Source organism: Natator depressus, chromosome 9 (assembly GCF_965152275.1).
Source record: "Natator depressus isolate rNatDep1 chromosome 9, rNatDep2.hap1, whole genome shotgun sequence".
Taxonomy (NCBI): Eukaryota; Metazoa; Chordata; order Testudines; family Cheloniidae; genus Natator; species Natator depressus.
The window spans coordinates 42,537,397-42,552,443 of NC_134242.1; the positions used below are offsets into that span (position 1 = coordinate 42,537,397).

The 15,047-nt window shown below is 43.6% G+C and overlaps 1 protein-coding gene across 3 annotated transcripts in view; it reads right to left on the reverse strand.

The window, feature by feature from the left end:
• Positions 1-1,799: 1,799 nt before the first annotated feature.
• The window catches only part of ST6GAL1 (ST6 beta-galactoside alpha-2,6-sialyltransferase 1), a 108,054-nt gene continuing 94,806 nt past the window's right edge, over positions 1,800-15,047 (reverse strand). For all 3 annotated transcript variants that reach the window (XM_074963981.1, XM_074963982.1, XM_074963980.1), the window contains 3 exons: positions 14,253-14,354; positions 10,631-10,805; positions 1,800-4,869 (listed from right to left, as the gene is read on the reverse strand). In XM_074963981.1, coding sequence (XP_074820082.1) covers positions 4,628-4,869; positions 10,631-10,805; positions 14,253-14,354 — 519 coding nt within the window. In that variant the 3' untranslated portion in view covers positions 1,800-4,627. The remainder of the gene's footprint in view (positions 4,870-10,630; positions 10,806-14,252; positions 14,355-15,047) is intronic.

The window sequence follows — 15,047 nt, forward strand, 5'->3', positions numbered from 1 at the left end:
TCTCCACTGAAGCTTTTATGGGTTTCCTCGTGAAGATTGTGAAGTCTCTTTCATAGTACTGGATGATTCAGATAGCTATTACCTTTGACACAGCTCTCTTTTTGCTTCGCCAAGGGATGAGTTGTTTTACATTCTGGTTTTGACTGAGACGATGGTAATCGCTGAGCAACGAAGGTTTATGGATCCTGCAAAGAACCTGTTAGTAAGACTGATAGACAACTTAAAAGACACTTGGAATTTATAGGTTTCAGAGTAACAGCCGTGTTAGTCTGTATTCGCAAAAAGAAAAGGAGTACTTGTGGCACCTTAGAGATGAACAAATTTATTTGAGCATAAGCTTTCGTGCGCTACAGCTCACTTCATCGGATGCATTCAGTGGATGCATCCGATGAAGTGAGCTGTAGCTCACGAAAGCTTATGCTCAAATAAATTTGTTCGTCTCTAAGGTGCCACAAGTACTCCTTTTCTTTTTGGAATTTATACTAGATTTGAATGTAGGTACCCGGAGCTGATTGTGAGGGGCCCTAACACTGTGCTACTCAACCACTTTGTTTAATTCATGCAAAGTCTGTATTTCCAAAATTCAAGTGCAGCTGATTCTGCAAACCTTCGCTCAGGTGAGATGACCTTATGGGGCTGGCTCTGCTTTCACTGAATCAGTGGCAAAATGATTGATTTTGTGGGATGAAGGTCAGTTGGCAGGAAGTAAGGGCACTGTATGGATTGTCATAGACGAAGGGCCTAATTTTGCCTCTGTCATGCTGAGTACTACTTTGCTTACCAGATGGTCCCCTCCCAGGCTGCATTAGGACGGTCCCATCCAGAACCCACTTGCTACCTCACTGGAGACATTCACCAGCAGCCTTTTCCCCAAGAACCAAGGCAGGTCCTATTCCTGTCAGGATGTTCCTTTCTCTCTAAAGGTCCACAACACATCTAGCCTCTATCGTGTTCTCCTCCTTACTTCTTATATCCAGCTTTCCCTTTCCCAGCAGGCCTTGCTCTTCATCTACAATTCCCATAAGAACTGGGAATCACATCTCTCAGAATTCCCTTGCTATGCTGGGCTGGCTCCAGGCCTGAGTTTACAGGGACAGCACACCCTGTTTCAAATGGTTATATATGACAAATAAGGGTCTAATTCTGCCTCCCTCATTCATAGAGGAGTATTTTAGCACACAGCTAGTCCCACCGACTTCAATGGGGCTGCTTGCTGAGTGACATACCTCTAAACATGAGTAACAGAGGCAGAATTAAGCTCTGAAATAGCATGAGGAGGCTAGATTGCGTCTGGTCACCTGTAGATGTTCTGCTGCCCCACAAGAAACACAGAGGATGGGATGGGAATCCCCAGGACCTGGCCTGTGGTTCTGCTCAAACCTGGGGAAAAGGAGGTGTAAGGAGCTTTCCCCATTTATTTGGCCTGTAAATACCAGACAGAATTTCAGTCTGTGTTCAGGGAGCTGCCTCCCTGCTCCCACTCAAAGTCAGCAAGGAGGAAGGTGGGCTGGGGCTCTACCTTGCTCACCCAACATCCACAGAGCCAGCCAGTCACATGTAAGAAAGTGAGCTGCATCTAGTAATGGAGTGTAGTTTTGTGGACACTACCTGTGCACCTCTCAGAGCTCCAGCAGACTTTCTACTAGACAGACAGGGATGTCAGCAAGAAAGATGGGAGTGGAATGGAGTTATCTGAAAGATTAATTCAACCAGATTCTGAAATAAGAACTTCAGCAGCGATGGAATTGGTAAACATTTGCCCATATATTTTTTTTTTTAAAAAGCCACCATGTTACAGGTACTCCCTTTCATACAAGGTCCAGTTTGAGACTGGAGTGCAAAGGCAGTGTAATGATCAGTGCAGGCAGTACCTCCACCAACAGGTGGTGCTGTATCTTTACCTTAGTGGTGTTGTCTTGTTTTGATACTATGTTGTCATCTTGGTTGGGGTGGAGGTGGCGCTAGGAGAAAATTGAATCCTGTCTGTGTGTGCTGAAGTTGTTACATAGTGTCCCAAAAAATCCTTGTTGACCTGGAGTTGTCAGCAAATATCGTGTAATAACCGTTATTCAAATTCCTTCTCCTATTCACTGAAGATGCAACTTGGCAGGCTGAACTGTCACACTATTTGCAGCATCCCAATACATCCTTTGATTTCTACAGTGAGTAATACAGTAGAGTGGTGAGGGAATGTTTGCTATGTCTCTTCTGAATTATTCCTTCTCTCAAACATAAATGGAAGGTAGGAAAAGGAGGGGGAGAAATTACACAACATTTAATATCGTGATGTTAGTTTAATTTAAAAATGACACAGAGACCATCTCTTTAAAAAAAAAAAGACACTATTACAAATTGTACATCTTCTTTGGATCCTTCAGTATTATTTCAAACTATTTTAAAAGATCAGTATTCAGAACATTTTTAAAAATGCTGAGTTTTGTACTTCCACTTAAAATTTAAAATACTGCTACAGAATTAATTCAAACAGCTTGATGGTTTCATTCTGTACAACAATGGAAATTGGTAATGAGTCACAGATCGGAACTCACTATTATCCCGACACAGCCTTTGCAGAGCTGTACACACATTTAAAAAAACATTCTTTAAATGTTGGACCAGATTCTGATTTCATATACATTGGTGTAAACCCACTGTAGTCCCTTTAGATTTACACTGGTTTATGGAGATCAGAATCTGAGCCAATGTCTTCAAAAGGTTTTATTAAAAACAACAGGAATTCTCATTTTACAAGTACCACGATGCAAATTTTCTCACTGGTACCTTATTCAGTTAAGCCCTGATCTCACAACTGGATCTGCACAGAGTCCCGCTAAAGTCAACTGGTCTCCACATGGAATGCAAGGGTTCCTCTGTAGATCCAGATCAGTGGTGGCCAAGCTCTCCCATGAATCCAGTGAGTCATACAATACAAGTTTAACAGAAGGCAGAATTTAACCCAGTGGGTTCTTCACAATGGAGACAAAGTCTGTTGCTGTGCAACTGTTTTCCTACCACAGGGATGCATATTATGGACAGCAAAATTAGCATCTACTTTCTGCAACTAAAACCATTAAAACCCATATCATTCAAAACCAGATATATGACATTACCGACTGAAAGTTAAATAATATCGACTTTGTCATATATGTAGGTAGGAGCAGCAAACATCATATTAATTGTTGAGCATTTGTACTTCCTATAAGGTGTTCCAGCACGGCACAATGCCACGGACCTGAGTAGGGTTACACCAGTGTACACAACAGAAGAGTCTGACCCAGTGGCTTCAGCTTGGAAGCGAAGATCCTATGAATCAGAATCATGAGAAAAGGGGTAGTGGATCTGGAATAGGTGAACAGAGGGAAGGGAGACAACCGAGGTGACCCCTCTGCACAGACGAAAGAAGAACTATGATTGGGGGAAATCTAAAAAACTACTCCTTTCATGAGCTCTGGGGACAAAAATCACATCAATGGGGCAGGAAGGAGTCAAAGCTCTGCCCCCCTCCCTTTTGCACTGGCTTGAAGAGCAGAGTGCAGCTCCCCATTCCCAGCTGCTATTTCAAGAGCTAGTGTAATGTGCTCATTCTCTGCACACTTGGAAAGGGTGTATGTGTGTGTGAGAGAGAGAGACTGACTGACTGACTGACTATCTAAATGTCAGGAATATCTAACAAAGGTCAACTTGAATAGCTCATGAAACCCAGAAGGGGAGAACTGGTTTGCACCTGGCTAGAAGCCCCATGGCTTATTTAGTCACCTGTGACTATGTGGTATTATTGTCCTAAATTACTAATCGGGAGACTTTCACAGGGCACAAATGGCAATTAGGCACCAACCCCCATTACAATTGCAAACTGCCATTTATGCCTTTCAAAAGTCTTCCCCAAAATGATTTGGAATTAAAATATCCTGTGTCCCCAAGAGGATGCTACATTGAACAAACAGTGCTGAGTGATCATCAGACATTTAAATTCAATTTAGTAATTCATTGAACATCATAACTTTTAAAAAGGTAAAAATTCCAAAACAAATCAACACTGAACACTTCCTCTTTGATTGGACACAATCACCATCACAATTCCAGGATATAAAGGACTGTTTCTCAAGGTTGGTAGGACAATAATGCAAGTCATAGATTTTAACTTGTTGAACTACTGCCTATCTTAGCAGGCAAACTTGACAGTGGGTCCATAATCATAGGCCTGTCTTTAAGGAATCAAGAACCATGGGATTATTTTTAGCCACTCTTTATTAAAAGGGGCCAAATTTTCTGCTGTTCATGGAGTTCAGCGGCGTGACACCAGCAGTACGTTGGTTTAACTGCACAGAAGAAAACTCAGGTGGCCAACTGCAGCTGAAGGATACTCAGCCCCTCAGACAATCAGACCTACTAATCTGACTGGAAGTTCACACAGTAGATATTGGATAATTGTGGTGGAGGATGTGTAATGCTTTCTGCTATTGTACAGATCGGAGAAGTTGCATCACAGGAATCCTTAATGTAAGGGGTGCATTATGGAAGAACTGTCAAGGCACATCAATGTTTAGGCCTAAAAATCTCAACAATATCCTTCTAAAACTGCTTTGAAAATCAACAGAAGTATCTATGCACAGTAGAAGTTGAGTTGCTAACAGTGCATGTTTCTGAAGCCGGGCAAAGTCACTTTCCCATGAGTGTAAATTAACTCATTTTGGCCTTGGTTAACACGCTTCACCAAGTTTTTCTCAAACAGCAGTGGATGGTAAGCACCCATGGTGCAGGCGTGGTCATGGTATCTCTGGTAATAGTGGCAGATGTCTGTCTGTCGTTTGGAAGGGAGGAATTCATAAATATTCACTTCATCACAGAGGGTCATCATGATCACAATGCCTGGCAGGGGAAGAGCAAGAACCAGTTAGTCAACCGGGGGGCAAAAAGGTTATGAAACCAACCATCTTCTTGCTTAAATGTGAGACAGGAGGTTTATGCGAAATATCCCCTTCTGTCTCCCAAGATGGGAGGCGGTGGGGTTTCCCTGCAAGAAGTGGTCTTCTTAAAGTTCAGACCACATGGAGAGGGAGAAAAGGCTGTGCTTGGAGGAGGCTACTTTCTGAAGCTCCTTGAAGTCTGCACAATTGTTGAGCCACTTGCTCATTCACACACAAATTGGTTACACCTCCAAAATCACAGATGCTGTGACTGGCAGCTGCATCCTGTCAGACACGGCACAGTCTGCCCCATTAAAGCCCCTCATGGAGATACTGTGTGACAGCAATATACCATGAGTTATAAGATCAGCATTAAAAAATGCTACTTCTTCTTGATAGCTGGGTGAAAACTTGCGGAGTAGCCAAGCATGCACTATATCAGTGGTTCTCAAACTGTGGGTCGGGACCCCAAAGCGGGTCGCAACCCTGTTTTAATGGGATCACTAGGGCTGGTTTAGACTTGCTGGGGTCCGGGGCTGAAGCTTGAGCCCAACCACCTGTGGCTGAAGCCAAAGCCTCAGGGCTTCAGCTTCGGCCATCGGTGGCGGGGCTCAGGTTACAGGCCCCCCACCCAGGGCAGCGGGGCTGGGGCTTTGGTCCCCTCACCCAGGGTGGTGGGACTGGGGCAGGCTCAGGCTTCAGTCCCCACTACTATTTAAGTTGGCAAAACTGGCCAGTCTCAAGTCTAGGGGAGGGTTTTGTGTTGTGGGGGAGGAGTGCAACACCTCACCTAATGAATGCACAGCCAGTAAAAATCACAAATCTAGAGAGGGCTTGTTTTGCAGTTCAACACCATTGCACAGTATGCTACTCTTCAAGCTCAAAGCAATTTCCCTTGATGGAACAGTGTTGCCCTCATGTGTCTTATGTGAAGTATACAAGCAATTCTAGAATGCAGTTAATAATGATGATCAGCCAGATTCCGTGGTATGTTCTGTGCAAAGCAACTGTTAAAGGGGGAACAATTAATCCAGGTTTACAGGCTGCTTTCACCTTGCTAAAGCAGCACAAAGCACCCAGGGCATACCAGGGAATCTGGATCAATATTTATTTTCTAGCATCCCGCTGAATTATGCCGAGTTTCAGATCTGAATGTATTTTGTGACATCTGGAAGGACGACTAGGGAATCTACTAAGGCTGCACAACAAATTCTTTTTAATTTTGTGACTACTTTGTCAAACTGTAGTCCCCATTTTTAAAAAAATATTTTGATCAGACTTTACCATAAGTAACTATTTCCACTTACATGGGGCTTTCCAAAGGTTCCCAGAGCATACTGAACAATTTAAGCTTCACATCATCACTGGGATACACAATGTAGTTGTAGCTGTGTTGGTCACAGGATATTAGAGAAACAAGGTGGGAGAGGTAAGCAGAGGCTACTTACTGCAACTGGAGGTTCTTTGAGATGCGTGGTCCCTATCTGTATTCCACACATGGGTACGCATGCACACCATGTGCCTGAGGTCCAGAAATTCTTCAAAGCAGTCTCCATTGACCTGCACATGCGCAGTAACTCTCCTCATGCTCCTGACAGAGACTGTAAGAGGCAGTGTGGGTTGACGCCATTCCAGTTCCTCTTCTTACTGCAATCCAACTAGATCCAAAGCAGAGGGGATAGAAGGTGGGTAGTGGAATACAGATAGGGACCACACATCTCAAGGAACCTCCAATTACAGCAAGTAATCTTCATTTCTTCTTCAAGTGCTGGTCCCTATGTGTATTCCATATCTGGGGGACTCTCAAACAGCACATTCAGACCGGAAGATGGTGTGAGGAAACTGGCAGCAGAGAGGTTTGTAGGACTGCTGTTCCTATAGCTGCATCCGCCATTGCTGCTTGAGTTAGAGCATAGTGTGATGTCAAAGTATGGATGGAACTCCAAGTTGGTGCCCTGTAGATGTCTTGTAGTGGAACATCCAATAAGGATGTCGGGGAGGCAGCTTGTGTCCACGTGAGGTGAGCTGTGATACGCCCAGGACGGGGGAGCTTCGCTGTTTTGTAGCATTCTGAGATGCATCCTGAAATCCACTCAGAAATCCTCTGTAATGATATAGCTTGTCCCTGTGACCTTTCTGCCATAACAACAAAGTATCTCGGAGATTTTCTAATGGATTTGGTTTTCTGCAGGTAGAATGTCAGGACAAGCCTGACGTTAAGGGAGTGAGGTCTCTTTCCTCAGAAGAAGCATGGGGTTTTGGGAAGAATACAGGTAAGTATTGATATGGAACTCAGACACAATTGTGGGAAGGAATCTGGGATGTAACCTAAGGGAAAACTTCTGCTTGTGAAATACTGTATAAGGAATGTCTGCCATTGTGGCTACCAGGTCACTGACCCTTCTTGCCAAAGTGATGGCTACTAAGAATGCCACCTTGATGGACGGGGGATCATGGCACTTGTTACCAGAGGTTTGAAGGGCAGGCCTGTAAATGTTGAGAGGACAAGGTTAAGGTCCCACTGAGGCACAGGTTTAATAACCAGTGGGAAGTGTCCTGATCAAGCTCTTCATAAATTGAACCATGGTTAGGTGTGTAAAGATAAAATGCCCTTCCACTGGGGGGAGAAAGACACTAAATCGCTGTTAGGTGTACTCACAGTGAACTGAGGGTGAACCCTGAGCTCTTCAAGAAGAGGAGATAGTCTAGGATAACTGGAATGCTCACAGTATTAAGTGACTCTCCTCATCCAGCCTCTCCTCATCCAGAAAGGACTAGAACTGGGCTCAGTCTTCCATGGGGAGTTTGTCTTTACATTCTGTAGGCCTGGTGTAGGTGTTAAAATTGTATTTTGCTAATAAAGCTTTGTAATCAGCTATACAAAACTGGAGGACTGCAGAGGAGAAAACGTTCCTACCAGGAGATCCACTCTCTTTGAGCCTTTATGGGCCAAGGTAGATTTTTGGTAGCATGGCTGAGCTCTCTCTGTAGTCACCTGTACCACCAACAAATTACGGGCAGGATGAGAAAACAAGAAGTCAGCATCCTTAGCGGGCACAAAATAGCATAGGGGCACAAGATGCTGGTGTGTGCTAAACCTCTCTGGCTGGTTCTAATATGGCCTGATTAGTTTGGAAGGGCCACCCTGGTCGGTCCCTGTGGTTGTAAAATGTCCAGTAGTTGATTCTGAGGGTCATGGACCTCCTCTAGATGAATTTGTAGATCATTAGCGACCTTGTGCAACAACTCCTGGTATTGCTAGTTGTCATCCAGAGGAGAGGGCAATGAAGGAGTGACAGTGGTGTCCAGAGATGATGATGAGGCCCCTATCGGAACCGGTTCTGGTTCTTCCTCCTCAGACACATATGGAACCAGCTGATGAGAGGAGGAGGAGTGGTATGACTCCTGAGAGGGGTCCAGGCACCTGCAATAAGGAAGGATCCATTGCTCATGGTGGCCCCCCTGGGAATCAATATTAGGTGTCCCTGGGAGGGTCATAACCAGACAGATAATATGTCTTGGCTGTCTGTTAGGGCTCCTGTGTCTCCACAGAGATACTGGTGCAGCTATCTCCTCCAACTCCTCTGATTCCATCAGTACTGGGGCTCTCCTGTGTGATGGATAGAGATGGGACTTCTCTTGAGACAATGGTAATGATTTCCCCTCCAGGATAAGGATGTCTCAGGAGGGCAGGGCCCAAAAGGAGTGGAGACTGCAGGTAGGGGAGGAAGACATCCTCTGGCATTACAAAGGTCTCCACACAGCCTGGAGTCCGAGCAGTTCCCATAGAAACTCCTGAAGGGCCCAGTTCATCTGATGCAGCCAGGCTTTGGATAGATGAGATGGTACCAATGAGGAATACTGTCGGAACCAGCGGCTCCTTCTTTTTCCTTGTTTCTTGAAACCCGGGACCCTGGGCATAGTCCAGGGACTGAGGACAATTTCGCCTGACTGGAGAGGGGGAGTATTCTATTCCATGCTAACTAGAATTCCTAAGCTAAGATATAAACTATTTACAAATAAATTTTACAGGCTGTGCAACAACAGAGGACATGATTCTGACTTAGGCCATGGGGCAGTAAGAAGAAACTGGAGAGGTGTTGATCTGCACTGCCTCTTATATCCTCAGTCAGGCACATGAGGGGTGTTATTGTGTATGTGTGGGTCAATGGACAGCGCTCTGAAGAAACTCCAGATTCAGGCATGTGGCATGCATGCGTACTCATGGCATGGCCTTAGCAGGTCAGATCACAGCCAGAGTGGTTATGAGGGTCACTGCACATAGGGCTTGGCCAGTGGGGCCATAGCGGGTATGCTGGTCCCTATGTGTATTCCACACAGGGGAAGAATATCTTTTATTGGACCAACTTCAACTCGTGACAGAGACAAGTTTTCAAGCTACAAAGAGCTCTTCTGTAGAGGTCACCTGAAGAAGAGCTCTGTGTAAGCTCAAAAGCTTGTGTCTCTCTCTCTATCGTCACTGGGAGACAGATTATACTCATTTTACAAATGGGGAAACTGAGGCATAAAAAGTCAAGAGACTGGGCTGTGCAGGAGTCCTGCCTTCTCAATCCCTTGCTCTAATCAATAACCATTTGCTTTGTCTTTTCCTTCTAAAATTAGCTGTCTCCCCCAGTACACATTAGTGTTGAACAGGAACCAGAAATAATTTAATAGCTTAGAAGGCAGAAATATGAGTTTGTAGAAAGAAAGAAGAATTCTGACCGGCAGAAATATGATCAGCTAACCTAACTTTGTTAAGGTCTAGTTCTGCGCCTACATGGGGTGGGGGGCAATATCTTACAGTATGAGTGCCCTCTTGCAAGCAGTAGGATGGTAACCAAAGCAGAACAATTTTGCCACCGACAAAGCAAACAAGACGACAACTCCACTGTAAGTGGTTTTCTTATAAATCGCTCCTTAGCGGTCGGTTCCTTTTCATTTTGTTGCTGATTAAATGAGGTTGTGAAGAGGAGAAAACCTGCCCACAATAGAATTTCTGTCTGGGAGGAAAATGGACCTCTTCACTAATGTTTTGAGATTAGCACAAGGTGATGAAACAAAAGGGCTTTAGAACAAGAGATAAGGCTGGCTGAGGGGGAATTATTTACCATTTTTATAGCTATTATGAAGTTCTGAAAACTTTTTCCCCTTATCAAATCTTTCTTTTTGAACTGTGCTTATCCCATAATAGGTAATGGCTCATCAATTTGAAAAATAAAACTATTTGTTGACTCCAATAGAGAGCTGATAAATTTATTCGCTTGTTAAAATAAAAAAGTAATGAAAAGGAATAGCAGTGAAAGCCCTGAAAGACTTCACTGTGCTTCAGATCAGACCAGATATGAGTTGCTCTTTTCCTATTGGCTAGAAATGCTGGTAACCAGTAAAAGGTGATTGCACCTTTTATTGACAATTGACATTGTTGCACCTAACATTCCTGCATGCACCTGTGTTTGATCTGAGTATAGCTATTTCTGGAGTCAGTGCTACACAGAACAGTTTGAGAGCCACTGCTGGGAAATGCTGATTTCTAACATAATTAAGCTGCTGTTTTGAGATGGGAAACGTTGCATTTTACAAAGTTGACCATTGTTAGGAAGCTCTAAAGGGCTGCTTTGAATCTGATAAACAGAAAGCACAACCATTATCAGCGCTTCAATAAACTGAAGAGCCCCATCCAAAATTAATAAAGTCAAATATTTACTGGGCAGATACATTACCAAGCATTCCAGAAGAAGGTGGATTGGGCTGAATATCCTCCAATGAGTTCTCCTGCAGGATATCCCAGAGCTCCCACTGCATTTTTGGGTTCAGGATATAAAAGGGCTGTTTCGGATGTCTGGTACGATACTCCTTGTAGTTTGCAAAGAAATTGTAGTCTGGTTTTCTGTACCACTAAAACAGAATTAACAAGTCAGATCCTTTCCCCCCTCCCCTTAGGACAAGATCTCTCATAAAACACCTAAAGAATCTACTATTGCTCTGCACTGCTGCGGGATCCAGTAACTTATTTTTCATGTAACAGGCTGCCCTTCAAAATTCCACCTGCATTCTAATTCAGAGGGCAAGGTGCTGATGGAAGAGCTAGCATGCACCAGACGGGTGAGCCCATGGCACCCATAATGGAATACAAAAGTCTACAACAATATCCACTGTGTAACTTTAAAGATGCTGTGAAAGAACTTTCTTTACAAGTGGAATGTAATTTGACATGCGTATCACACCAGGCTGTATTGCAATTCACAAAGCAATGTAGGCAAAAGGCACTTTTCCCTCCCTTCTTGCAGTCTCTATTATAAGATACCCTCATACTGAAGACTGATGGGGAACCATCTCATCTTTTAGTGGTCTGTTATGGAGTTCTAATCCTTCTAAGTTTCTCATCTCTAATGCATTAAGATCTTCACATGTCAGTGGTGGGTGTGTCAGTGATCCAGTTCATAAAAGTGTCTTACCAACTACTCCATTTTTATTTGCATTTAGGGTCTGATCCAAAATTCAGGGGAAAGAACCCCAAGGACTTCAATGGACTTTGGATCATTAATGGCTGCCGGATATTTAAATTGTGAGATTCAGGAGGAAGATTTTCAAAGTTCTTTCTTTGCTACATGAAAGCAAGCAGCCCACTAGCAATAAAATCTGGAAAAGATCCCATTTCTTCTCCTTTCCGTTCCCAAACGTTTTAGGAGATACTACCTCTCTCCTTCTAGAATACCCAGCTAGCAGGACTGTTCACGTGGCCTAGAAAGACACTGACAGGACAACCTTACGTGCAGCGCGTCATTTTTATACCATTCTCAATTGTTATATTTATCTCAGAGAACAAAAGGTCATATTCCAAGGCTAGCACACAAGCATCTTTGTCACAACATTGCACCAGAAGATGATAATGTACAGTACGTGCGGTGAACTGTAATTGTGTGTATTTGTGAGCTTACAAATTTATAAGCTTTCCTCTCACTACCTTACTTCAGTAAAAATACTGAAGGAGAGCTCATGTTTCTTTAAACTCTGGGACCATCTAGAAGAGAGGAGGTTTTACTAGGCAATAAGTACCAGCCTAGCTCATTAGAGGCTCTTAAGCATGCTACATACATACCCTTGCTTCGTTGGACTAGACAAAGGCTTGGACATTCAGATGACATTTTATAAGCAATGTCTCTGACCAAGGAAGTAGTTTATAAACACTCATTTATAGTTAATTTCCAAATGACTTCACTTAGATTCTAATACACTAGTACAATGCTGCGAAGTGGGCTTTAGGAACACTGCAGGGACTCCTTGTTTAGTCGTATCTGTATCCATTCAAAGTGAAGAATACATGGAAGTGTTTTTATAATCCTTGGCTTTCTAAAAGTTAAAAATGATTGTGAACGGGAACCAATCTGGTAGGTGACCTCTGAGCACACTTCCCGCATTGGGCTCCGCACATGAGATAGACATTTGCTCACCTATCTCCTCCTGGTTCGTGGATCACTCTGGGGCTTAGGTTGGGGATAGGTGTCCAGACACCTAGAGTGGGGTGCAGTGGGCATGCTTGAAGGCAGAAACTTATTCTGGAGGGAACTTTTAGGCTGAAAACATAAGTGTCAAGTTTAGGTGCCTACAGAATTCAGCAGGAGTTTTGTGGAGCCTAAAAATGGGATTTACGATCAGGACCTAAGTGACGTGTTCCAGGTGACACAGGAAGTCTGTGGCAGAGCAGGGAATTGAACCTGAACCTCCCAGTCTAGTACCCTAACCACTGGAGCAGCGTGCCTCTCTTTCCGAAAGATGACTTTCAATCACACAGTCCAGAGTTTTAGGCCCTGCGCCGGGAGAGGGAGGACAGTTGTTTCAGAGTCACGTCTTCTGTCTGCTAATTACACTGGACTAGCTTTTGAAGCTGTTGCAGTTTATCACTTTGCATGCTTTGCTTGCTGAGATTGTTTGATGTAGTGTAATCCTTAGCTTTGTTATTGTGCCGTTTGAGTGATGATCCTGTGCTTTCTGGCTCTGGCCTATTATGCTGAAGCTCCATAAAATAGCATATTGACAGAATATTAACTTATTATTGAAACTGTCAAGGTAACTTATTGTTTTTACAATGATGTAACTATTGCCTTCAACTGAGATATTCCAGTGCAAATCAGCAATGAGGAGACCTAACAGAAAAGGGAGAACAATGAGGTCTTGTACCCTAAGAAGGCTAAATCAAAGGATGGTGCAGTATCTCTGATATTGAAATTCTTCTTCAGTGCAAATGCTGAGAGGTATTTTTTATTATTTTTAAAATGGAACAAACTCTCTCCCATTTCTGACTATACAGACTGCACAGTCAAAAAACACACTGCAAAGCGAGAAGAACCGCCCTTGGTTTTATTTTCTTATAATTTAAAGGGAGAGAGATGGTTCAAAGCTTCTGACTTCTGATTGGATGAGGGGGGCATAACAGCATACAGTTCTGCGATAAAGTTCTGAAGATACTGCCCACATGGGTGATCTACCCAGTTATTGAGAGAGGGAGATGTGATGACTGCTAATGGAGCTATTGTGCAGCTACTTTGCAGTCACTACACAAGTAACTCCAGTTTATGAATCCAATACCTACAAAACTCCAGCTGACATGAGTAAGGGAATTTGCTGGCTTTTTAATAGAGCTTTCTTATCAATTATAAGCCATTAAAATATACCTAATGACAGACTGGTGCTTTCAAAACCAACATGGCCACTGTGGTCAGACTGTCCAGCCTAACTTTTGGGTTCTTGAGACAGTGAAGACTATTACTCTACGGCAAGCTTGAGAATGCTATGTACAATAGTGGTCACCCTGATGTGAGATCAGCCAATGGGAAACTTACTGTGGCAATAAAAGATAGACAACTCAGGGCCCTTCACCCTTGCCTGGAAAAGACACACATTTCCTTTGAGCAGGGCTATGATTTTGTCATGGAAATGTTTTGCCATGAAAAAGGGGCAAGCTGGGGACCTCAGGGGCAGGGGCGGAGAGGTGAGGAATGGACAGTGAGCCCACCCTGCACTCACCATGCACCAGCTGCTCCTGTCCTGTGGGGCTGGGCCTGGCTCCCCACTCTGGGCACTGCAACCTAGCACACAGGGTTGCAACATCACATGGGGGCATTTCATAAACTTTACTCAAATTCAGTTTCCCTGACTGCTGTGACAAAAATCATAAGAGCTGATCGCATGCAGGGATGGCAAAAGGCACTTGCGAACACATACACTGCTACATCGAGCACGCCAACTTTAAAAGGAATGATCCTCAGCATGCAGACATATATGGCAAGAAATGAGGTCACAGCTACCCTGTAAATCTCATTTACTACACTGTTCTTCACTTACCTGATGAATTTCTGCATGATAAGGTGCTGGATCCCAGACAATTAAGATTCCAGTATTGTACAATATATCTGTGAGGAACTTCTGCTCTTTGACAGTTACAAGCTTGAATGAGAAAAGGAAAGATGATTACTAACACAGCAGAATATGTACCAATCTGTGGAAGGTCAGGCAGTCAAGTATTACTAAGCATAGCTCTACCCATCGACTACTAAGGACAACAGGTAGGATTGATTGAAGTTCAAAAAGTGCTCCATTATCCTTGGATTATACATGCTATAGAAAAGGTATTTCCTTGTGTCAGCTAGCAACCATGCCCTGTCCTTTTAATTCTGCTGCTACTCCTGCCTCCAGCAGGTCAGGATGTAGTGGAGTGTCAAAGGAGCAATGGCTGCATATCTATGCATGTCACATCCCTCTTTCTACCTGTCTTTACGCAGAAAGGAGAGGATACGGGCCACTCACAGCAGCTTGAAGCATGTGTGGACTTCAGCCACTAAAATTGCAGTCACTCAAATTAGCTGGGAGAAGAGTAGTAGCAGTAACTGAGACATCTAATTCTACATGTATTTCTCCAACTTTGTGGAAATTACAGACACTCTGCCAAAAAGGAAAAACAGATGGATAAGGCAACAGGCTGCTCAGATCATATTTCGTTAAAAAAAAAAAAAAGCATGCATGGGGCAAGTTTTAACAATCCACACTTCACAGTCACGCTAAATACAAACTCATGGAGTTACACTCAGAATAATGGTCCAAGTGTCAATTTCCCCAAACAGCCACTAGCGCTAAGTTACA